General features: G+C 41.0%; 1 protein-coding gene across 4 annotated transcripts in view; it reads left to right on the top strand.

Moving 5' to 3' along the window:
- The window catches only part of SSBP2 (single stranded DNA binding protein 2), a 136,159-nt gene that overhangs the window by 75,140 nt on the left and 34,555 nt on the right, over positions 1 to 26,464 (top strand). For 2 of the 4 annotated variants that reach the window (XM_074533091.1, XM_074533093.1), the window contains exon 5: positions 14,732 to 14,821. The exons of the other annotated variants lie outside the window; for them this stretch is intronic. In XM_074533091.1, coding sequence (XP_074389192.1) covers positions 14,732 to 14,821 — 90 coding nt within the window. The remainder of the gene's footprint in view (positions 1 to 14,731; positions 14,822 to 26,464) is intronic. 4 annotated transcript variants of the gene reach the window in all.

Genomic DNA, 26,464 nt, shown 5'->3' on the forward strand with positions numbered 1-26,464 from the left:
TGAAGCAGTTATGATTTTTCTTTTTTTGTAAAGCCTACTGGAGCAATTCTCTGAACAAAAAGCATGATGGTGCGTGAAATGAATGATAAGATAAGGGTGTGAGAGTAATTATTGCTTCATTACTTGGAAGTCCTTTCTTTCCAGGGAGGGAACAAACCCCTGGAATAAAGTTTTCTCGTTGTTTTTGTCCTCACTTTTTAGAACTCTTACATTTTGTCTGTATGTAAGAATGCCGTGTGTGTGTTTTGGGCTGGGGCTGGCAGGCTCAGAGCATCACCTGCAGGCCAGATAAAGGGCTGTACCCCGGGGAATGCTGAAGTTTAAAAATTCCTGTGCTACTTAAAAACCCAAGATCATCTTGGAATGATCTTCAGTCCCTCTTGCAGTGTTTGCAGCATGTTATCAGAAAAAAAGTCTCCCAAATAAATAAAACCAAAGCAGAGAAACGGAATGGTTTCGTGCCTTCATTTCTAAATGTAATGTTCATTGCCTTCTAAATGAAGGAAAAGAGTTGAGTCGTAGGGCAACAATTTGGGAGGTTGTGTGAAGGTTAGATTTTGTTCTTGCTTAGCTGCAGCTGATAAGAAAAGCTGTGTGTGAACGTTGTGTGAGTTTGCAGTTTGGCCTGGTGTTGGGACGGAGTGCTGGTATCGGGAGCCACAGCTGCAGAGGGGCTGTGCTGGGAGAGGCTGGGACTGCTGCGTGTTTGGCAGGTGATTAACGACAGGCTCTGTGAGGAGCGTGAAAAAACACGCTCCAACCGATACATTTCTGCTCCAATTTAGAGTATGTAACATTTTCAATGTGGCAAGCAATTCAAAACATCATAATCTTTTCTTTTTAGGGGGAATTTTGGTTCATTTAGCATTAATTCCTTGCAGAGTTATCCTGCTCTTATGTGAAATTTAACCTTTCACTAACATTTAACTTCAGGGACGGAAGGTTTTGTGCACGTGTGTACTTTTTATTTTGCTGTGAGTGATGTATTGTTTTTGTCCAAGAGTTGTGTTGTGCAGGTCTCCAGCTTAGGTAGGGTCCCCATGACAAAACCTGGCTGGTAGTGCTGGCCCCTGCCCAGCTCATCCTCCTGCTTCCTGGAGAAATCCTCTTTAATAATTTAAACTTGTTTTGTTGTTCACAACACTCCCTAGGTATGTTCAGAACCGTGGCCAAAGGCCACTAGTTCTGGCTGGAAATAATAGCTGTGCTTCTTAAATGGGTAAACAAATTAAAAAGAAATATTTTGGGTTATTTTATTTTCTTTTGTTTTCCCCCCATCTTTTTGCCTTTTAGGTGTTGTTTATGGGCATAGGTAACACGGTGTTCATCCGCAGTGAGGAGCAAAGGAATTTAATCCACATGGGTTAAATCACACATTCCTGTTGCTTCTAAACATGGTTTTGTGTGGCTTCTCTTTAGACAAAAGGATCCTGTAATTAAATCCTGAGGCTCCACATGCCCTGTGTCATGGTGGCTGCTTGATGCATCGCGATTTCCTCGAAGCACAAAAATCCAAGTGTCTCAGCTCCTGGTGGAAAGGCAACATCCAGGGTCAGACACGCTCTCAAATGTCTCAGTGTGATAAGGAAATGGTCCTTTTTTAGCATAGAAGCACAATAAAACACTTGATGTATTGTAACACTAGGAAGAGGATGTGTAAAGGTAAAATTATATCAGTTACACTGAAGTTACACTTTTAGTTATTTTGTTTTCTACTCTGTTAGGTCTTGTCTGAAATTAAAACTCTCTGATAGGCACATAAAATAATTCTATTATAGTTCTAGTAATATGCTAATAGTATATTACTGGAATATATAATTCCATTATTATGGTTCTATATAATTCTATTACAGTTCTAGTTCTACTAATAATTCTAGTATAGCCATAGTTTTGATACAGAAGATGTTACAGAGTACAGAAGCTGGAGAAACTGTGGCAGGAAGTCCTTCTGTTCTCATTAGTTTTATCATTTTGTGCCTGTGGCAGAGACAGGGTACCAGGTGGGACACTTTTATTCCCCATTCGTTTGTGCCAGTAAAAGGCAAAAATGTGGTTTGTTTTTCCAGGCTCCCATTAAGTCTTAGCAACTAAAGTAAATGAAAAGAGGTAAAAAGTACTGGTGGATCGAGGAATTGGGAGAAGCCAGAAGAAGGCAAGAAAACAAAATATTTGTTAGCCAGGAAAGGAAAGGGAGTAAGAACAGGATAAGCCAAAGCAAAAAAGTAGATTTTACAAGGGCTGCAGCAGTCACTGTTGGTCATGCTGGGGTGGTCAAAAAAGCTCATGCTGAATAGCTCTAATCTCAGTTATTTTGTTTGTTTGGTGCTCCTTTGCTGGAAAGGTTTGCTCCTGTGAAGACTGAAAACAGGTGCAAAACTTCCCTCCTCTGTATTTTTTTTTTAAATTTCAGATGGTCCTTTCTTACCTTTTTGCAGAGTTGCAAAAGAGTTAAATTACATACTATAACCTGATTTTAAAAAAACAAAACAACATGCCAAGAATTAATTGAGGTAACTACAGTCCAAAGTACCTAATACAGATGAACTAAGAAGAAAATGTGATGACACAAGTCTTAATGTTGACACAAAAATATTTACATCCTGATCACTGAAGAAGCTGCTGCGTCTTTAAATCGTGCTGAATGTTAATAACGCAGCAGGGCCAGTCACTAAGCTTCCATGAATCTGGCATTGGGTATTTTGTTTATTTTTTGGCCTCTGGATATTTCCCGGGTTGGGAAATCCCTCAGCCTAAAGAACTCCCAAAACAAACCGAACAATAAAAGCCCAGATTTGGGGTTTTATGAAACAGCCTCTTAAATTCAGAACAATGAAGCAAAATGAAGAGGGTAAGCACATGGAAAACACTCCTTACAAGGAGCTGTTTTATCTGCTGGCATGTTCTCCCAGAGGAAGTGATGAAATGGTGGCTGATTTTGGGTGGTTTGAGCGCAGGATGGGCAGTGAGGGCAGCTGACCTGGTATTCCTGGTCCATCCAGAGATGGAATTCAGCTTTAATCCCTGGTTGCTCACGTAGGGCTGTTCTTTATATTAATGTGCTTCTCCTTTATTCAGGAAGTGTCTAATGGCGTTGGGGGGAGGGGAAACTCATTAGCTTCCTTCCTGAGTAATATAATTTTTATTTCCTGTTGTAGCAGCAGCCTCAGCCAAAAGCAACAGCCTAAAAAGTGCATGGGGGAGGGTTGCCTGTGCAAAACATTCCCATGTCTGGAGCGAAATGCTGGTTACAAGGATTCTGAGACCTGTGGGCAGTTTTAAGATGCCCTCTTCAGTCAGATTCTGAACTTTCTGCCCTTTCTTCTTTAACTGTGGGGGTGGAGGTGACTCAGAACTGCACTAATGGGAGCATTTGCATTTACCTTCCCCATCCTCCCATCCTCCTGAGACCCCCAAAGGTCACCCCAAAAGCCTTCTCCCAGCTGCAGGCCTTGGTGGGGCCTGTTGGGCCTGGCCAGGTTTGGGGTACTGGGGGTGCCCCAAGTCTCCCTGCAGGCACCACACGTATTTCTCTTCATCTCCCAGCCATGGTACAGCTAAAATTTGAAAACACCAAGCAGCCTTTCCGTGCCTCCTGTCATTTTGCCTTGTAATTTTGCCTTTGCTGCCTAGTGTATATGTCATGGTTTGAGCCTGGCGCAGAGCCAGTGCCCCCCATGAAAATGCCCTCACCCTGGTGTCTGCTGTGAGATGTGACCAGGAATAAGCAAAACAGGCTTTAGCTTAAACATAAAGAACACTTTATTACCTAAACTACAGGAAAATAGGGAAAAATTGCAGCAAAAACTCTTTCTATTTTATATTGAATCCTTGTTTCCTGCTTCAAAATAACACTCAAAACTTGAGTGCTTGAGGAGCACCACAGTAATGGGCACTGGTAGAGTTGAGGGTTGTTTGGGATGAGAAGGATTTAACAATTACACTGAGAAAAGTAATAAGACACTGTTTGAGTTTTTTGATGTTTTTTTACAGTGCTTTATCAAGTGTGCCTTTGTCATGCTAAAAATGCACACACTGTCCTGGGAATAAAGAAGGATTTTAAAAATAATTGAAAAACCGGTGCAAGTCCATTCCTGTGGCTGATAACAGTTTGTGATAGTGTTACCGTAGCATGAGAAGAAAAAAATTCTTTCCACCCTTCATATTGTGTATATTTAAACTCAGATATTTTTCACCTTTTCACACATTGTACGGTGTTTTAGGGTGGTTTTCAGTTTGAGGATTACAAGTTGTTTCATGCAGTCTGCTCTAGCTAGGCTTTCTCCAATCTGAAGTAGTTGTGCTAAATGTGAATTTTACCGTGTGCACAATTGCACAAAGTGTGCTGCAAACACAAGTTCATACATTCATAGCAACAAACTGGGGCCACTAAGGGAAAAAATAACCCCTCGATTGTCTTTCTTCTATACAAACTTTGCAGCTTTCTCTTGGATTTTCAGGCTGGAGTGGTAACATTTTAATTATGCAGCAGATGAAATAGACCTGGGTAGGAATTAAATACTCCCGACATTTTAAAGAGGTACCAAGTTTAGCGCGTGGAAAGTAAGAACAGCGTCTGATGCGTATGATCTTGATTCGTAAAATATCCATGCAAATGGTAATCACAAGGAATGACAAAAAAGGGTGCTCTCTGGAAAACAGATCCTGGAAAGTCCCTTCCATGGAGTGGTACTTGCAGGGAAAATCAAAAGTGTTTTCTGGTCATTTCACGTGAAGCTGGGAGGCACAAGGGACGTCAAGGATACAGGTGAGCAGCTCTCAGTTAATTGCAGGAGAGAAACTTCACCATGCCAGGAATCTGCAGTCCCTTTCATCAGCACTTGCTATTAGGGTAGATGAGGCAGTTAAATGAAGTACTACAATTATCCACTGTTACCTGACACTTAAGTTTTGTCAGCTTTTGTAGGAAGCATTAATATCCCTCCCCTGGGACCCTCTGCCTGCAGAAACCTGCGTATTTTTGTGTGATGGGCTGCAGTCCCCAGAGAGTGAAAAGGCTGGAGTTGTTTTGAGGGATGGGAAGGCTCAGAAATGGAAGTGAAGAAGAGGAAATGGTGGAATGGGGGAGCTTCAGAGTTCTGTGCCTTGGCTGCCATTTAGAGCAATCCCAATAAGAGCCACATTTTCCTCCTCCTAGAAAATGCCTCTGCCGTAGTTTAGTATGGGGAGAATGCTTCAAATTGACTTCAGTTCTCATTTTCTCTTGTTTCCAGCCTGTACATTACATAGTTCTCGTTCTGCTATGTTTTAACCTGGAGCTTAAATTTAATTCCAAAGACATTGTGGGCCGGGGGCTGTTCAGGTGGCCCACGGGTGACTGCTGCTCTCCTGTAGATAATTCTTTTAAATAACAGAGCTAAACTGGATATATCTATCCTTTTCCTTGTGTAAGCCTCTCTGTGTTAGCTGAGGAGGAAGCCAGTTTTTTATATATATATAGTGAAATATGGATTATTGCAACCACTAAGTGCTGACATTAATCTCTGGTGTTTTAGGCCATCTTGGACACAGTGCTGAGGTGAAGGTGACCCTGACAGGTCTGCACTCACAGACTCAGTCAGGGACCCTGGGAAAACAGGCTTGCTGTTGGTTTGGATCAGTGTAATGTGACCTGATTTATTTATATAAACAAGGGGGTTTATACCTGCTTTGCTTTTAACAGTTCCTTCACTGCAAAATCTGCATTTTTAGTGAAGATACATATACACATAATTCTCATTTCAACCCAGTCTGTTTCTATATGCAATCTGTGCATGTATAAAACTGTTTATGAAGGCAATTTTTCATACCATATTCCTAGGTTTAGCTGATCTCTTTTTTCCTTTTTTTTTTTTTTTAATGAAGTGCAATGAAGAATTACATGGTGAAGCAGAAGTTTCAGCAATCATTCTTGCATCAGCCGAATTTTGAATCTTGTTCCTTGTATAACATAATGTATTTAAAAATACACTGTCAGTTGCTGTTTTCTGTGTGGGTGACCCAGTAGTCCATGGACCAGCCAGGTGGAATAGCTGTGCATGGATCTCCATCCCTTCAGTGTCTGTGTGGGCACCACCTAAAAGTCAGAATAATAATAAAGTAAGCAGAAGAATAAGATTTTTAAAGGTGTGCTTAAGAGCTGTAGGAGGTAGTTAACCCTGAAAGATTCAAGCTCTCATTATCACTGCTATGGATTTTCACACCACGGGGTGTAAAATAATTGGTTCCCTGAGGAGGAGCCACCTGAGACAGGTTCACCTGCTCTGCTGTGTGACTTGGGCACCAGCGAGTTTGGTCGTGTTTGGAGCCAAGGTTTTTCCTGGCAGGGCTGTTTCTCCTTGCCCCAACCCTCGCCAGCCCTGGGCAGTGTGCTGGGCACTCACAGGCTTGGTTTTCTTGGATCAGATTCCCAAAGAAAGGGAATTAATGTCGTCGTGGGGATTTTTTTGTTTGGTTGGTTTTTGGTTTGTGGTTTTTTTTTTTTTTTCTTTTTTTCCCAAAAGCACCTCCAAAAACCACATCCTTGGAGCCCTGCTCTGCCTCTGCTGTTTGTGGAGGATGGATGATGGATGGATGGATGGATGGATGGATGGATGGATGGATGGATGGATGGATGGATGGAAATTCCTTGATTTTTGGTACTCCCTAGTGTGGGCTGGGGGGCTTTTGTTGCTCATTGACTCCTCCCTATAACTCCTTTATAGCAAATAATCACCAGCAGGAAAATGTGAGGTCTTCATAAGTACAGTGCCTAATTCTGGTTTAGCACTTAGAGGTGTTAACTCTCTGCTCAACAAGTTACATTTATCCAAAGATAGATATTCAGCTAACATGAGAAAAATGAGATACTTTAGAGGCTAGCTTTCCATGAGTTTTAAATTTGTCCTATTTTTCTTCAAATGAACATGTACTTCTTAGGGAATTAAGTATTTACTCATCAGCACCTGCACACACAAGAAATACCACTGGTTTTAAAGCCGTGAATTTCAGGCTGGAGACTCTAAAGTGTGCATTGTGTTATGTGTTATGTACCACTAATTCCATTGATAATGGAGCTAATGTTCAAATAAACCCCCAAATGGATGCCTCAGTAAGATTTGTTTATGAAAATAGGCTGTCAGAATTACAGTGTTGTGAAGTCACATGTTTTCACATTTAGGACATAATTTATGGAGCACACTCTTGGAAAGCGGAGATGTATCCATGGTTGGTATCTTAGTAAATGGTTATTAAAGAGGAATTTCATGAGATGAAGGTCCAGACAAGAACATGCAAATGAACAATTATTTTTCAGGCTCTGGAGAAGCAGAAAAACATTTTCATCATGAAGTAAATTTTGCAGTTCAGGTCCCTCTGAAGTAAAATTTATCTTTTTGTGCATATGACTTTTCCAGTCAGCTACATATGGAGACAAAAATCCATTTTGAATTGTGAGGGAATTACTGAGGGGGTTTTGGTGTATTTTCCTTTCTGAAGTTGTTCATGTATTGCCAGCATTGCTGAATCACTCCCAGGCGACCTGAGGATAACCCCAAACCAGGCTACTTTGCATTTCATAATCAAATTTTAGTCTTTCAGCTCACAGCATATTTGTTCATTTGTTTCATAACTTGGAAAGGACAGAGAGATACAGAAAAACTTTCATCTTAATAATCACTATATTCCTAAAATGGAAAAGCACTTGACTCGTGTGGAGTGCTGGGCCATAAGAACTGGGATACAATACTCTGGCAATCTTAAAATCTTTGGAAAATAAAGTGGGTTTAACAATTAGATTAATTAAATGATTAAAAGACACTGTGCCAACCACTTAATTGCTAGGGGAAGTCGGGGTATGAGATAGTCTTGTCATACTAGTCCAATTAGCACAATTGTACCAACCATGAATTATCTGTAGAGCATGGAAAAAAAATGGAAGAGCGTGTTGGGGAAGAAGGAGAAAAGGATGAGCAGCGATCATCCTCTTTGTGCAGCGTGGCGTGTCTGGAGCACGGGGAATATCTGGAATTTAGAAGCCCATCTGGAGGCAGAAGGCGTGAGGGCCGAGGCGCTCCCTGCGTGAGGGGAGCGTGTTCGGGGCGGGCAGGGGCAGCCCCGGCGCTCGCTGTGATCGGGGGAGCAGGAGCCTGTCCGGTTTATTTCGGCTGTTTGAAGGGCCTGGAAAGGCCCGGGGTGGCCTTGGGGCAGCCCGCGTATCAAAGGACGAGAAGAGGCTTCAGTTCTTCTTTCGGTCTTTATGTTTATTAATTGTTTATCTAAAAGATTTTCTTTCGGCCCGACAGAGCTCTGCTCAGCAGCCAGCCATGAGCACACTGTGCTGCCCTCCGGACAATCACCTATCTTTATACCCATTGTTACGTGTACAATATTTATCATTTTTCCCCAATCCTTTTTATTTTTATTGTCCGGTGTACTCTCAGTAATAACCAATCCAAAAGTGCCACCATCACCACAGAAGATGGAGGAGAAGAGGAAGAAGAAGAAGGACAGGACACGCCCCAATTCCTCCATCTTACTCCTCTAAACCCCCCTGTACAGAAATCCTAAACCCTGTGTTTCACTCTCTAATTAACCAATCCCTTCACCATTCACCCTGGTGAAACCCTCCTATCCTCATACAGGTGTCGTCTCCTGTGTAGGATCAAAGTCCAGCCACCAGACACTTCTGGAACATTCCAGGACTCCCGAGCCCCCCAAGGGTGCTCTCGGTGACACCTCAGTCCTGAGGTGCTGAGACCCCACAGGAGCCGAGGGATTCTGCGCTGCGAGCAAACTGCCTGGGTCTCCAGGGAGTCTGGAGGAGGGGTGTCAGTGTCACTTCTGCAAAAGAAGTCATTTTGTTGAAATATCACTGCAGCTCGGCTCCAGGCTTCAACAGCAGCAGCGTTTTGTGTCCTCAAGTGGCTTTTGTTGTTGGCAGCGTGGGGGTTCCTGCTGGGGCTGACGGTGCTGCTGCTGCAGCTCGGGAGGGTCCTGGGCTGGGACCCTGCCCTGCACAGAGGCACAGACCTGGGAATCCACCTCACTGGAGTGCCCTCACCCTCACAGGAAACGGGCTGAAAGCATTGCTTGAGGTCGGTCTCATTTCTGAATCTTCATGAAGAACCTCACTGGGATGGGCTGCCCAGGCAGGTGTGGAGTCACCGGCCCTGGATGTGGCACTCGGTGCCATGGTTTAGCTGAGGAGGAGCTGTTGGGTCACAGCTGGGACTGGATGGTCCCAAAGGTCTTTGCCAACCTGGCTCATGCTGTGATTCTGTGATTCTCCACCTGGGGAAAGCTGGGTATTCTGCCTTTCAGTACAGGTCTGTTTTGGAAAAAAAACAACTCAGAAGGATGGGCAGAAATTCAAAAGAATGGCATAGGTTTTTTTTCCATATCTACAACACAAATTACTCTTGCACTTTTGTGTCAGTGAACAGTCTGCTGGTACCTATACATAGTATGGATTTTATTAACTTCTGGGCAATAATGAAGGTTTCGTTTAAATACCTTTTCTTTATAACCATAATTTTGAGAAAACCTCATCTGGAAGTTATGTTCTAAATAATCCAAGAAGCAGCAGCTGAGAGACAGGATGGAAATGCTGTCTTTTAACAGGAATTTGAAGTCCTTTTATTCACTGATAACAAAGCTTTGCTCAAAATTAATTTATATTCCAACCCAGTAGCCAGTTTTTAGCACTGTAATGAAATTTTTCTGTCTCGGCTAAGCAGGATGAAATCCCCAGACTGGGCACTGGCATACAAACTGTGATCCCACCTCAGATATTTGCTGGAGTGAGGTGGGTTTGGGGCTAGAATTATTTCACGGGGAAGAAGGATGGGTGAAGTCTCAGAGGACACCTTCATCATCATCATCATCATCATTATCAACAGATCTGCTCTTCCCTAAATGACCACATCTGCTGGTGCAACCCTTTTTGTGTTTCCAAGAAAAGGAATAAATGTGGGGTTTTTTTCATCTGCATTGATGGCATCATTATTTTTATTATTCTTTGTTACTCATAAATAAGATGGAATGAAGAGAAATAAAATAGCAGAATCCAGATGAAACCATAGGGAGCTGGGATTGGAGGAAAACTGAGAAGTTGTAAGGAATGACCTTCCACAGTCACAGTTCTCAGACTTGTGCAGTCATGTGAATGCCTTCCTGTTACACAACAGGAATGAAGCAGTTCAGACAAATATATATCAGTGGAGCTACGCCAGGGTTTAATTACGCCTCATGATCCAGATCTTTCGAATTACCTGCCTCCTTCAGTGTGATGAATCCACCTTTTTTGGGCATGACCTTCCAATCTGTGTTGAGTAAACCAAGGCTGCTCAGTCCGGGGGTTTTGGCTTCTTGGTGTGCAGCCACATGGTCAGAGGCTTTGCAAAAGGCACAGAGACCTATTTAAAATATTTGAAATTTTATTGATTTTGTTGTTCAGAGTGATGAGTAGTTTTTTGTTCCATCTTGGAGAAAGCAAGGAGGTTGCTAGTGGTTAATCAGTGTAGCTCCTTTAATACCTCTTTATTTTGTGATGGGTGCAAATAGGGAAGGTCTGTTACAGGAACCAGCTGGTGTCTTAGAAAGACTTGGTAAATTAAAAATGGAAGTGTTTACGAAAGGAAATTCAGTATTTTTTTATGGTACTGGCTGCAGTATGCCTTGCACTTCAAAGCTATCAATGACCAGAAATTAAACAGGTGGTAAATATGACTGGAAATAGTAATCATCCATCATCTGTCTTTCCAGAAAAAAACCCCCAAAACAACCTACAACTACGTTTAAATTCCTTACTTCCCATAGTTCTCTAAGGTAATGAACTGGATATTTATCCCCTGCCCCCCGAAAAGGAGAAAGAGAAAATAAAAAAAACCCAACCAGCAATTGTTTAAGTTTTGACATTTTGTGTTTTTCCTTCTGACTGTGCTGCTCTCACCAGCATTTCAAACATGGTTGTGGTTTCCTGCATTGTCCTTCACACTCCACATTCACCATTCAAGTTGTTTCATTACCCCAATACCAGCGTGTGTAAAATATCCTGAGATGCTGATCCTTTCTGCTCTAGTTCAGCTGATTGTGTCTGTACCATCCACGGCAGAATATCTTTGTCTGGAGATGCCATGCTTTGGTTGCTTGTATGAATATCTGGAAATATTGTGTTCCTGAATGATAAGAGTAGATTTAGGGCTGACATGGAGGAGGGAGAGGGGATGAGGGAATTGGGTGTCTAACACTTTTATTTGTAGGGTCCAGCTCCTCCCCTCCATCATCCAGTAGGTTACATCATTGCCCATCAGTGAGACTTCTTGAAAACAGAACTTTCCCCTGAGTGGACAAATTTAGTAACGTGGTAAACTTTGGGTTGAAATAAGGAAGTTTTAGTGTAAGCAAAATACCTGAAATTGAATGTCTTGGTGAAGGAAAGAGCCAGGTGAGGATTTTTATAAAGTCAAGTCATTTCTTTGTACCATTTTTTGGTTTCAAGTGAAATTCTTTGTAAGCTTCCCTCATCAGCCACTTCTTGGGATGGCCTCAAAAAATGAGCATTGCAGGTTTACTCTGGATTTTTATACTTCAGATACTATACTAGTGGAATAGCTAAATGATTTTACTTTACATTTTATTTACTTTGGGATTTCTTTATTATAAAATCCATCCTAAACCATAGCTAGTTTTATTAGTTACGATAATAATCTATTTTTGCATTGCCAAGAGTAACTTGGGTAGAGAAGGAATGACCATAATAACTTTCAGTCAAGTACCTAGATTTAATTAATAATTGTAAATTATTATAAATTCATTAGTATAAATTCATTATTTTAGCTGCAAAAGCAAATACAGATTTCCATTTTTAAGGAGGTTAGCTACTGTACAAGGAGTTTATACCATCTAAATTTTCCGATTTCATCTTTTTATGAAAAGCAGGGAAAGCAATTTGCAAATATTTAAAATGTCAAACTAAGGGAAGTATAAATGATGAACAACTTGTAAGGCATGCAAAAGGAGGCCATGGTTTGCTATGGGACTGTGGAAAAAGAATGAATAATTCATCAGGATAGAATAAATAAGAATATTTCCATGCAGCAGTTGCAGGTTTGTTTATTGATCTACCTGGTAGAAGTTCTTAAAAGATTCATTATTTAGCACAAGCTAGAAAATGTAATATACCCAAAACACTGAAAATACTTTATTTCTGGCTTTGGGACTTCATTGCCCATCAGGGAAGAAAATCCCAAACAAACATGAAAACAGAGAAAAAAAAGCCAGTGCATTGCATAATGAAGGGTAGGAATGGAGGTTTCTGTGACACCTGAGAGTGTAACTGCAGAATTCTGGGGGTTGTGGCACTGCAGCTCTGCCCTGCTGCTGAGTCCTCCCTCCCTCCCTGTTCTCACAGGGGCAGGGCAGGGGGTTTGCACTGAAACTCCACTGAATCCCCTGAAAATCAAACCCAGCACATGGAGTGATTCACCAGCAACGGGGCTGGGTTCCTCTGGTGTCGCTGCCAGGGAAGATGCAGAAACAGGGGAAAACCCCACCTCTCTGAGACAATTATGAAAATGTTATTTTTAGGTATATTTCTTACAAAGCCTTTTTAGCCAGCAAATGGCTAACAGTTATAACTTCAATCCTTTTCTCCCTTTGTTCTGGAATAGTCATTATTTCTCCCTTCCCCTCTATTTTTGAACTAAATTTGCTGGGGGTTTTTAAAGAATAATTTTCAAAGTGGGAAAGAGCATGAGCTGTCAGCAGCAGGGTGCTGTGTCCCTGCAGGAGCTCTTTCATCCCAAGGGGCTGTTCCCTCCCCTGTCACCCCAAGGAGCTGGCAGGGGACACGTGGCATGTGTCACCTGTGTGCCCAGTGAGGGGATGGCGGTGCTGCAGTGAAGCCCAGCAGTGCCCCTTTAATGGGCTGCTCCTCCTTGGTTGCAGCTCAGGCTCTTTGGGCCATTTGGAGATGCTCAGGCTTTTAACATCATTGATTTTCTCCATCAGTGGTGCTGCTGTTGTCATCCTTCATCCAGAAAACCTGTACCTGTGTTATGCATCCAGCATGCTCCACTCAGACTGTGCCTCTCGTGGGTTTATTGCACATTGATGCTTAAAGAGATCGTATTTCCTTAAAAAAAACCCCAAACAGCAACAAAAACAGCTTTTTTTCCTGTTTTCCTTTGGAAATGGAAATGATACAAAAATAATTATTTGACGTGAATGGCAGTGGCTGGCAGAGCACCACGTTTTTTGGCCACAACCCCTCTGGCTGCTTTGTGGTGGCCTCTCCCTGCATGATTTGTGGTTATAATTCCAAGGATTTGCTGCACCCAGCTCACCTGGCTGGCTTTCCCTGTCAGCTGCAATTCTACAGTGTTTCAGCACTGATCCTTGCATAGACAATACCCTTTATTAGATGATTTCTTCATGAATAAAAGCCTTGCACTCATTTTGAAATCCAGCATCTTTTGCAGACTTTATATTTCAGAGATACATTCCAGACTTTTCCAAAGAACATTCAGCTTGGATGCTAAATATGTTACTGCTAGTTGTTCAGAACTTTGATTCTAAAACACAGCTTAAGCCATGAAAAAAATATGTGGTGATTAACTGAATGTTTCCTTTCTGCTTGGTTGAAAAAGGTCATCCCTCCTTTTGTGCCAGTCTTCAGGTCTTTCCAGCAGCATTCTTTCCTTTCCTAGGTGCTGTGCCAAACACCTGGAAATGCAATTTCCAGATCTGCATCTTTAGGGTATCGAGTGTGCGTGCACAATAAATGGAGTGATAATTTAATATCTGTGTGTTTTGCAGGGCAGGCTTTGGCAGGTCATTAGTAACCTGCCAGTGGCTCTGGGAGCATTCTGTGTGCTCCAGTACTTTCACTCAAGACTTTGAGCATTTACAGGTGATTCAGCCTCATGCCATACAGAAACACATTGTAGGAAGGAAGAATGCTAGAAATTAAAAGTAATTGAGGTTCCAGCACATGGCAACAGAAACAGTTTGGCTTCTCTTTTCTGTGACAATCTCCTGCATGAAAATTGCCAGGAGCAATATTCTTTACTCGCTTATTCCAGCTGAAGGATTTGCAAAGGTAACTAATTTCATCCTCTGATTCACTCCTTAGAAATCCCTTTTTTCTTTTCCCTTCCAAAAACGTAACCTGAATTCTTCTAATTTGTCATGGTGGTTATTTTTGGGGTTGGTAAAATCTTGAGCATTACCAGCAGAATCATGAGCATCCCTTCTTGTACTGTTTATAACAGCCCTGTTTTGAAGCTTGTTGTTGTTCTTAAAAAATATTACAGGCTGCTGAAATTATCTTTAAAGTGCTTAGAAATTGCTGATAAAATGCATAAATTACTTTTTCTATGCTCTGTATATATCCTTGTGCATGTGTGAGACTGTTCATATGCAGAGACAAGAAGTATGCAACTTACATTCACATTGGTGCATGTAGAGACACTCAGATACAACATTTTTTAAAATTCAGTCAAGCTTTGCCTAATTGGCCTGTGCAATATCTGGCATCCTTCCCCTCAAAATACATTTGTTATTTCAACAGATCATGGTACTCGTTATAGACAAAAGGCTAAACAATTTTAATTTACCTTTAGATGAAACAATGGCATAATGACATATCCAGATAATTATTTTCTGCACTTTGGTCAGGTTTGGGGTTTTTTTGGGGGGAGTTTAATGCCTACCATGCAATGACAAAGGTTTATTCTCCCTTTGTTCTTTTCAGAGTGCTGCAGCAGCTCCCAGCCCAGTGCTAGGAAACATTCCCCCAGGAGATGGCATGCCAGTAGGTCCAGTACCACCGGGGTTTTTTCAGGTATTCAGAAAAAAAATTATGATTACAGGAATTTTAGGATAGAAAATCCTCTGTAATACTGTTTGCAAGTCTGTAGAAAAGGTCCTGTTCTGAACTATGTCTCACTGTGTGGTGCAATATTTGAGAGTTTATTTTTGAACAGAAGTGGACAGGTGGGAAGGAAGGGACCTGGCTGATGAGTATTTAATTTATGAAGTAGTACAGCACACAGAACAAGAAACGGTGCCAGGTTTTTAGCAGAGATCAAGAAATGCTTGAGTACAATATTTAAATAATTTCTTATGATAATATACGTACCATTCCGTGGAGATTTTAAAGTCAGAATGTTGTTGGTTGTGTTCAGCTCTGTGCTAAAGCCACAGACCAGATTCCTGAGCTTTTGTGAGAATTCAGCCTGGGCAATGCAGAACATCCCACTGAGCATTGCCCTGCACCTTGAAGACCTCAACACCACTGCCTAGAAAAGTTAAGTCAGGGATTTAGACCATGTGCTGCCTCTGTTCAGGTCTGTCCTCCGTGGAGCTGAACTCTATTTAGCACTTGGGGCAGTCACAGCACAGCATGTGATGGTGGAGGAAATGACATTTCAGTGCAAGCCCAGTTGGTGTTTGTGACCTGAGGCTGCGCTGCTCCCAGGCTGGGCCTACATCTCCTCCTCACCAAAACTCAGTGCTTTCCCTCCACACTGGCAAACTGAGGCTTGATTTGTAACACATGAATGAAAAGACACTTGGAAGTGAAGTGGAAAATATCTGGCTGCTGCCAGTCACAAAATTCTCGGGAGCTGGCAGAACTCATTAATTAATTTATTTCTGCTTTTAGTGCTTTGAGCAGCTGGTTAGGTAGGCTCTTTTGTACATAATTTTGGTCCTAATTTTTAGATTATATCAATATTTCGCTTTTTTAAAAAAAAATTTTTTTACTTCAGCCTCCCACTTCAGTTGTGATGTCAGAGGAACTAACTTTCTTTGTTATTGTCTGTGATGACTACTAAGATGGGGAAGGGGCACAGATAGGACAAGTGTGTGAAGTACAGAGGAGAGAGTAACTATTTTAAAGGTTTTGCAGAAGGAGGATGTGGGAGTTTTGTTTTTAGAAGTGTGAATAGACTTCTAGCCACTCCAGATCTTTGAAGTTGTAAGCCAGACAATCTGATAGAAAGCTGAGTGCGGGTAAAGTCTCATTGTATGCCAGTATCTGTCTTGAGTCTAACTTGAAGCCACAACATCATCCTGCTCTTTTTACGAGGCCTGAGAGTGAAAAGGAACATTTTCCAAGACATTATTAATTCTTGCTGTAGCTGTGTGCTTAAGAACGCTTGAGATTGGAAATGGGGTATGGCAGTGGGTGCATTGATGTGTCTGGGCATCATCTGCCACTGTGAAAGGCAGGTGAAATCACAGGCAAGAAAGGGAAGCTCACAGTGAGTTTCCTTCCCTCCTCCTTCCTTCACGGGTGCTGCTCTTGTGCTAGACCTTTACCTGGACAGGCTCCTTCTCCATCCTCTCCTGCAGTTCCCGTGAGCCCAGGGTAAAACAAACCACAGAGAACAGGCTCATCTGTCTGGGTGTGAGAGCTGGCAGCCCTCACTCTATGGAGCTGAGACCTGCCCCTCGCTCCCAGGTGATGGCAGCAGACAGTTTGTTCTCCCGTCAGTCCACATGGGCAGAGCAGGAGAGAGGTGCTTGTGTCTGTATTTGGTGCACTGAGACTCTGCTCCACAAAGGCCTCGTAACATTTTAATTCCTTTAGCCCGAAATGTCACCCTGGAATGGTAAGGGTGCCTGTTGTTGCTTTCAGGAGTTGTTTGGGTTGGGCTGAGCTGAAGCTGCTGACAGCCAGCACCTGCCAGCTCTGCTTGCAGAACTCAGGGGTCACAGATGATTTAAAGTAATTTCTTCCCTCTTGCACTCGTGTTTTGGGTGGGTACTGAGCACTCACAAGGATGTAAGCAAGGTGGGATCATCGCTGCTGCAGTTTGTTCCTGTCACAGCAGGGGAATGTCACGGGCCAGGAGGGAAATGTGCTGGGAATGGAGAAACAACAACAGGAGTCGATTTTGGTTGGCACTGCTGACCTCTAACATGATTTTTGAGACATTTATTTTTTATAGAAGAAAAGGAATATATTTTATTTAAAAAAAATAATGCAGTCTGCTAGTGTGGCATGTGGAGGTAGAAAAATACAGGAGAATTGTTTCTCAGACAGTATGTGGTAAAACTCTGCTCTTTGTAAAATGAGGTTTTCTCGTGCAGGTAGACCATTAGCAGTGATGTTAATTAGCAACCTGTGGCACTTCATGCCTGCTCTACAGAGGCAGAGGTTCTGCAGCCAGCAGCTGAATTTGTCTTATATCTCTCTGTAGTTGTACTTTAATACTTCAGTTTAGGTAAGAAATGATGGGTCACTGCAGTGCTGACTGTCCAGAAAAATGCCACAGTGGTGGGGTTGTACACAGCTGTTATCAAATAAATGAGGTTTTGACGTTTTGTTTGTAGGTTTTTTCATTTTCAATGGAAATTGTTTGCACTGTCAAAAGTGAAATTTGAAAAACCAGTATTTATGTGGAGTTAGCATGTGCCTCAGTTTCCTCCACTGGTCTGTTTGTGTTTGAATGTAGCTTTAAGTTCATATACATACTTTTTTGTCTGCATCTTCTCTCAATTTGAGCAGCAGAGGGACTCTGGCAGTGAAACAGAAACTCAACGTGCTCTTGGTTCATTAGGAGCAAGAATTGAATGTGGGGGGCGCAAGAGTTCTACCATACAGGACTCTTTAACTCCAAATAGTGTAACCCAAAAAGCTGCTTTGGGCACTAGAAGTAATGAAACCAGACTGGATTGCATGGAGGTGAGATGCATTTATTGATACATGTTTGAAGTGCCCAACCAGCCCCAGCCTGTCTGGAAATACCTCATACTTTTCCAGTTTTCCCATCTATAACATCCTGGACATAAAGTGTGAGGAAGGCACTTAGCTACTGTGATAAAAAAATAAAGTCATTTGGGACATTCTGAGTAATTTTTAGACCTTTTTAATCCACATCATGTGTTAGTTTCTTCATATGGCCAGTCATGGATATCAGCGTGACTGCTCTTTGTCCCTGGTTCTGGAGCCCTCTCTGACCCTGACGTAGCAACTGAGCAACTGAAAGACTGAACAGGATAAATAAATAATATTTAAAATAAATAATTATTTTAAATAATTTATATATAATTAATTTATATATATATATAAAATAATAATTGTATATATATAATTATATATATATATAAAATATATATTATTTATATATATATATATATATATATATATATATATATATATATATATATAATTTAAATAATAAATTTAAAAAAATAAATAATTACCTTTGGGTCTGATGTTAGTGGATGTAGGTAATGCCAGCAGCCGCAAGCTTTACACAAGGCTCTTACAAACTCAGTTACAGTCTGTTAAATCTTCCACAGGTCATAGAATTCAGAGACTTTCAGGTTTCCACATCCAGTCTTGCAGGTGCAACTGCTGCTCTTCAGGTACTCAGGACCATTTCCATCCTGCTCTTCACTGATATTTTAAGGCAGCCAAACAATTTGAGAGATGCTACATTTGTGTTTTTGCAGACCATTTATTTGATCCGTGTGGACAATGCTGGTGTTAGTAAGCAAGTGAGCAGAGGCCAGAGGGAAGTTTGGGAGTGTGTGTTCATTTAGGTGTTGTCTTAGACACTTGTCTCTACCTTTTCACACATAAGTGAAGCGCCCTTTCTTTAAACACATTACTTTTTTTCAGCACATTTCTTAAAAATCTCTTTTTTTAAGAGATTAAAGAGATAATTTTTTTTATAATCTTCCAGTTCAGCTTACCAGTAAACATTATTTCTGTGGTGCCTGTGTTTTCTAAAGGGCTTTTCAAGTGGTTGGCTTCGTTCACCAACTTCAGATCACCAGATAAACTTGGAATGGCATGGGAGAGAAGTGTCGACACCATGTTTGAAATACAAATGTTACATATTCCTCTTATATAAAGGGAAAAAAAATAAAAACCAGCCCGAACCCAGCCCTGCAAAGTAATGTGAGCCTGTCTTGCCATCTAGTGGCAGCTGCTCGTGCTCGTTTTACCTCAATCCATACTGTTCTCAAGTCTTATTTTTAGCCTTGTTTGCCATAGTAGAGCTGACCTAATGCTTCAGGAGAGCATTATTACAGTAAGGCACATGAGCAAAGCCTAGCATAACTATTTGAGATACAAATATATATTTCAAGTAGTAAAGTTAGGCGGGAAAATACGTATAAATGTGTATATACATATTAAAAACATTTATATTGGTTATATATAAATATATAACAAGTATATATCTACCATATGTAAATAAATATAAATCAAAGTTTATTGCTTAAGTTAACCGAGAATAAGCAAAGCCAGCAAATTAAAAAGTAGTAACATGCATCTCCTGAATTTTGAAACAGAAATGGTGAACTACTTACACTGAAAAGAAAATGGATTTGTGAGGTGCAGTGTAAGGCTGTAAAATATCTCTGTAATGTACTATTTTAGTTCATAGTTAATATTGACCATATTTACAGTAAAGTCATGGCATGACACATTGTTAAAAAATAGAGTTTGTATCCCAGAGCCATGTATAAATGCAGCATTTGGTTACAGCAGTGAAAGGAAGGAAGACGAGGAGGGAGGAATCCCCCAGCACCTCTTTAAAGCCATTTTGGAGTGAATTGTCCGCTGAGGTTGTTATTTGGGAAGGAGGGATCCCGATTCCAGCTGTGGAATGTCACAGCTGGAGCCTGAGGATGTGCTGTGGCTCAGCCTGGTCTGTGCAGAGCCAGCACCTCTATCTCTGTCAGTCTAAAAACTTCTCGTTCCTTTTTAGCCCCTTGGAACTCGTTCAGCTCTCCCCTTGACACTCTCACAGTCTCCCGGTTTTCCAGAGCTTTCCCAAGTTTTGTCTCCCCCCTTGCAGCAGCCGCACTTCATTCTCTGTGCCAGGATCCACCACCCTCCCCTCAGTGCTGATCCTCCTCCCGTGTTCCCCATTTTTGCAGCATTCCCTTCTCTGTAAATCTGAGATCGTCACAAACTGCAACAGAAGGGCAGAGTCAGCTGGATTGGGCTCAGGTTCACAGCCAGCCTCAATTCCAGGGCAGCAGGGGAAGGAGGGAAAAGGTAAAAACTCTGAGCAGGGCAGGTGCAGAGAAGGGCCAGAAGCTTGAGCACCATCCTGGGTTGTGAAAACATGGTGATGGGAGAATGAAACATCACCAGGGCTGCACCTGCAGCTTGTGAGCAAAGACAGCAGCTTTGCTGCCTGGAGAAACTTTGGGAATGAGATTTTTCAGGGGACTTTTCCCCCTCTGAGTTTATATAATTCATGTTGGTATTTATGAAGTGTCCAGGGTTTGTCAGTGCACCCACCACAGTGGAGCAGTCTGGGAATACTCAATAAAATTATAGCTCTAATTCTTTGCAGAATTGGTGTGTGTGTGTGCATTTTTGTCCTCAGCAGTATCACACTGCATTTTAAAATATTCAATTTTTTAAAAATTGGTTTGAGCTATTACACTGTGAGAAGAGGGTATTATCATGTAGAAAGATCTATAAGTAGTTTGTGGTTTTCTCCTGTTTGGGTTCCTTTCCCTAAATACCAGCAATAAAGTCAACTGGTGAAAAGTAAAGTTATCCAGGATCTTCTGGGCTCAACAGTCCCACCTTGCAGTTGTGGCAATGCTTTTACTGCCCATAACTGCTGGAACAAATTAAAACTGCTCAGCTTGAGGAATTAATCAGCTGTTCCAAAGAATCAACTGTGTGTCAAAATCAGGTTTATCAATCTGGGGAAAATGCTTTCAGTCCTCTCTCTGGATGGTGTCTAAATTCTAAAAATGAAGGGATTTTTATTTTGAGGGCCTTTAATGTGATACATCTTGGATGTTTTGGCTTGTCATGTTTGAAATACTCTGTTTTCCCTTCTATCTGCATTTAATAAATTATTATAAAAACTATTTACCTGGTTTAAAATTCATATAAGTAATATGTCTTACAAAATTTAAATTTCTTTAAAAAATTCCTTTAAGTATCATGTGCAGAACTTAGCAACTTTCTCTCACAGTTATGAACTCTTGAGCTTCAGATAATTATGTTCCCCACAAAGTGACACAGATGTAATAACAGTGCAATTCCTACAGATCATCTAAAAGCAGACCTGGCCTTTAGCATCTCAGACAGTGTTTAGCTGGGGACCAAACATTTTGTTTTTGGCTTTTCTAATTGGTTTTGTTTCTTTCTTTTAAGTGTAAAATTGTTTTTTTCATTTTTCAACACCAAACAAGGTGTGTGTTGCAGTGTCCTTCCACGTGGTGTTCCTTGACCAGAGATAAAACATTAAATTTATATTTAAAAGCTGGTATTGCTGTGACTTGGAATTCCGTATGTGGAAGGAGCTCCTCAATTCAGGAAAAAAAAAATTGTTCTTATTCTGAATTAAATCAGATCTCTTACTGTTGCTATTTATAAGTTGTCACTCTGCTCTTAGAAAACCATAAATACAGGAATTATTTTTTAGGGATCTTCTTCTGAAACACAGTAAAGAACTTGATCGTGCGTTTTGTCATCAGGAAAGGCCAATGTAGAGAGAAATCCTCTCTCGGTGCTGAGAATAACACGTTTTCATGTAAAATATCATAGATAAAATCAGCTGCTTTGGTTTGCACTGGTAGACTGCAAGATGTGCAGTGTTCGACCCAAATTTCATCTCTGAAATATTTCAGAAAAAAATCATTTTGGGTTTAGTCGTGGTTAAAACTGAAATGTGTTAGTGAAGACTGTCCTGAACCTGAGTGATTGTTACTGCTGAGGGAGATACCAGCAAAAAAATCACAGAGGAAACTAAAAAATAAAAAGCAATGACATGAAAAATGAATTGCAGGGTACCTTGGATAAATTAAATTCACACATATTTAATGGTTCCTAGTGGTCCTCCCAGGAGGGAAACCCCCCTTGGTTTGGGAATATGAGATGCAGGTGTAAAACACCTCTAGAGCATTTCCTAAAACACTAGAGTCATAAAGAGATATATTAACATATTATTTACACGTATAGGAAAATGAAATAGAAATGGCCAGCAGTCTTTTTTTTTTTAATCATTTGGATACTGATACTAATAATCATAACAATAAGTGATGCCAGACCTTTTAGCTTGGACTAGAGTTTGAAAACAAAAAAGGTGAAGATGAATTGTGTTTTACACAGAATGTGTGATTTGGACACCGATTTTTAAACAGAGAGGAGAACAAAGATTTTTGGTTTGTTTCACTTGTGATCATTTAGAACTTTTAAATGGATAGATGGAAAGATTTGGGTCATTTTCAGAATCACCAGAGGAAACGCCACCTTGTCTCTTGCAGCTTGAACTGTTTTCCAGTACTTGCCCCTCAAGTAGCAGCACAATTAATTTAAGATCACTTGTAGTGTGTACAAATAAGGTCTGTGGTTCCATTTTCAGCTGCTGGGATAAGTGGTGTTTATGTTTGTGCTGTAGGTGGCTGAGTTGTAAAAATCAATTATTGCTATTTCTTCTCCACACCAAGTGTGAAGCTGTGTCTCACCATGTGATTTTTAATTTGTGGTCAATGTATTTACAGTCAATTAAGTCTCAGTAGGAATTTAAATATTCAGGATTACTTCTCTGGGTTGTGGGTTATTGTAAATTTTACAAACTTATATGAGACAAAATGTGATTGATAAATGCAAAGGTATGAGGAAAAGCAGGATACCAATGTGAGTGCAAGAAGCCTGTATCGGGAAGGAAGTAAATTACACTCCCAGCTTTTGGAAGAGGGGTAAGATTAAAGAAACAAGAGATTTATTGGAGAATATAATGATTAGTAGAACACCACTCTCTGAATTCCTTATTTCACCACTATTAGGTGGAAGTGAAAACTGATCCACATCACGTTTTGGAGTCTCCTGAACAGCCAAGGAAGAGAACAAGAATCATCCCAGCCTCTGTGCCTTCATGGCATCAGCTTCCTGCTGGATGCTTCCTGTAAAATCACATTTTCTGGCACCAAAATGTGGGCAGTGAGGCCGTTGTGCTTCAACATTGCTTCCTCAAACACTTTCCCACAGAGAAACTTATTTTCTGTTGCGTCGAGAACCAAGAAAAATAGGATTTTGGAAGGTTTTGATATTGCACAGCACACACATGCCTCAGACCTGCATTAAACACACAGGTTGTGAGATACCCTTTGCTGTGCCTGTACACAGATGGATTATTCTTGAGCAGAGAGATAACAGAAAAGTGCTGCAGCTTCTGGCACCATCGTTCAAGTGCCTGAACTTGCCTTCCTTGTAAAGTACTTTTAGCAGTTCAACACAAAATGTTGCTGTAAGAGCAGGAAGCTTATTAAATTTAACATTTCACTCCCTGATTTTATTTTGTGTGATCTCTATTATTCTAGCATTTTAATATTTTCCTACTTTTACGTTTTTTGGGTTTTTTTTTTTTAACCTTCACTGTAAGTTGGTAGATGCAAATATTCTGCAGTGACTACACGAAAAGGTTTTTCTTTCTGGCTTCTTTTTCACCCAGTTCAGTGGAAGTTTCTTCTTGCTTTGCTCTCAGCTGCAGGATTGGCAGCCTTCAGGATACTTTTTGTGATGCCAAATTAGTGAATTTCATACCTATGGGTCAGAATTACAATATATTGCTGCCAGCAGATACTGGTGGCACCTCCATCTCAGCAGTGGCTTAGATCTGGCTTGTTTCCCCTTTCTTTGTTTTATTCATTTTTGGGGAGTTTTTTGGTTGGTTATTTGGGTTTGGTTGGGATTTGTTTTGAGTTTGGGGGTTTTCCCCTTGGTTTCTGTGGTTGCTTGTTTGTTTCTGTCTTGTTTTTTAGTTTTAGTTCTGAGGGATTTTTCAGGAGGTTTGGTTTTGTTTGTGTAGGTTTGTTTTTCAGTTGGGTTGAGTCTCTTAGGTGTGCTTTGGGTTTTTTGGAGGTTTTTTTGTGTTGTTTGTTTGGCTGTTTGGGTTTTTCTGTTTTTTTTTTTTTTTTTGTTTATTTGGGGTTTTGGAGGGTTTGGGGTTTTTTTTAGGAGGGGTGTTTGTCTTTTGGGGGTTTTGTTTTGTTTGTTATTGTTTATTTGTTTGTTTGCTTGCTTGCTTGTGTGTTTTGGAGTGTTTTCTTCTGCTTTTCCTGACACCTTATCGTGTCTGCCAGTTCTTGAACTCCATTGGAGGAGTTGGTTTTAGTCCCTCTGTCTTCTTCCTACCCCACAGCTGAAATTGCCTGCTGCATTATTGAGTATTTTTCAAGCTTAGCTCCAAGACAAATAAAGAATCTGTCTTCCTGAGATTCAGTGTGAGCATCCATTCAAGGTGCATGTGAAATACTGAATGTTAGGCTGAGGCAATAGGCAGAAATGTCAAAGTCTTCAGCATGCAAACATTTTATTTTCACCTTCATAAACAAGATCTGAGCGAGCAGTTAGGTCTGTGGGCACTGCTTTAATGTAGTCCCAGTGTTCTGAGCCCAGTTTTGTGCTGCAGAAGTTGCCAAGAATTGAGGAGAGAAGGATGCCTCTGTAAGCAATGGAAGCCCAGAGTGGTTCCTCCCTAATGGACATTCCAGCAATTCCTAATAACAACAAAAGCGTAGGAAATTAATGTAGAGACTAATGCCAGGGGTTCTGGAAATGACAAGGGAAGTGGTGAATAAACCCATGGTACAAAGTTTCTGCTGCTTGAGTTTGTGTCTTTCAGAATCCATTGCTCGAAATGTGTGCAGGGACTTTAAACCACTCCTGCTGTCCTGAAAAGCTGAGAGTATTTAATACATTTCATTAAAATGTTGGACAGAATTTCTCTGTTTTATTGAAACATCTTAGTGGGACCTTTTTGTGGACAAACAATATATAGAATATGCAATACAATATATACAATAAATACGACATATTGGTAGTGGACAGGGAGAAGTTCAGTCACTGACACAAAAATGAGAATATTTAAGTTTGTAATGGTAACATTTTTTTTTGGAAAGCCAAACCATAGGAACTACTTGAAATCTGCTCGTCACTGATTGCAGCTCCACCTAAGTGGAATGCATAGATACATGAATATTTACAGTAATAATCCTTGGTTTTTTCTTACTATTGCATATTAGCAGGCTGGTTCTGCTCTTTAGACATGGCTGAATTCAGAGACAATTCAAATTTCCCTTTTTTTTGCAAATAAAGTTGAGTTTCATTTGCTGGAGGAGACAAGTCAAACCCAGGGTCCTCACTGGAGTGGCTGCACTGGTTGACCTCTGTGGAAATGGCTGAAATTCTAATTTCCTGATACTTCTACTGTTTCATGAGGGCCTCGTCGCATGCACAGCCCTTTCTCTTTCTTATCAGAGGCTCTCACCATCAGAGAAGGCACAAAGGAGCCTCCCTCTTCTACAGCACATCATTTCAAGTATCTTTTTATTAATCTGTTCACAATTGTTATTGAACTTTCTTCTCCAGTTTGTAAACCCTCTATTTTAAATTGCTTTCTAGCACTACTTTGAGTGCATGTTTATGTAGGTTACATTATTTCAGCTTTCATCTGATTCCAGGATGTGAAAGGTTTCATTAATTTATTAATGTAAGATCATAGGAAAAATTCCAGTAGTAATTATTGGTGAAATAATTGCAGTTTCTCTGCTAGCTGTTGCTAGTCTAAATCAGTCTTTTTGTCCCTGTGCTCAGAACACAGCATGCTTTTATCCCTTCATTTTCTTCTGGAGCTGTAGGTACTCCTGCTTGCCAAAGCCATCCTCTTCATCTTCTGTTTAGTCAGATATTTGTGCCTTTTTCCTGTAGATTTGCCACTCATCTCTCTATATTTCTAGGCTATTGCCACACTTTGGGGTGGAACGAGCTGAGAAGTTAAATGCTTTTGCTGCCAGTACCACTCGATTATCTGGGGCCTGGCCTGGTCTGTGGGCTGAGAGGTAGCTCAGGGATAGCCAAGATCTCAAGGTGTGGATGGTGTGCCAGATTTGGGTACCAAGGGAGGTGTGAGAGAGGAGATGCAGTGTGTGAGCAGGGAGGCATGGCAGGAGCGCAGCACTGAAGGGGCATGGCAGCTGAAAACAGCAAAATTCTAAATATTTGCAGCATGAGCTGGAAATCTGTGCCCCCACAGGTTAAATTTTGTGGTGCTTTTCACTGTATTATGAGGAAGCAAATGAAAAGTATTTGTAAATTGTTTTGATCTTCCTTACCTCTGAACTCTCCGAGGAACACTTTTGTTTTCTCTTCCAATGTTCCATCTTTCCCTGTTCTCCAGTGGAAAGTATAGATGTCCCATTTTGATTTATTCTTCACTATTAATGCATGAAGTTTCTCATATTCTGCACTCAAAAGTGCTGAAACAAATAGTTAAATAATGTATCCTGCTAGGTGGGTTGGCTGAGAATCTCTGAATTGTGGAACAATTAAACAAGCTAAAAATTGTGGAAGAGTGTGCAGAGCTCTCCGTGGGGGTGTTGAGGCTGGATGGGTGTGAGCGTGGCAGTGGCACAGGGTGGGATGGATGGATGGATGGATGGATGGATGGATGGATGATGGATGGATGGATGATGGATGGATGGATGGATG

Source organism: Zonotrichia albicollis, chromosome Z (genome assembly GCF_047830755.1).
Source record: "Zonotrichia albicollis isolate bZonAlb1 chromosome Z, bZonAlb1.hap1, whole genome shotgun sequence".
NCBI lineage: Eukaryota > Metazoa > Chordata > Aves > Passeriformes > Passerellidae > Zonotrichia > Zonotrichia albicollis.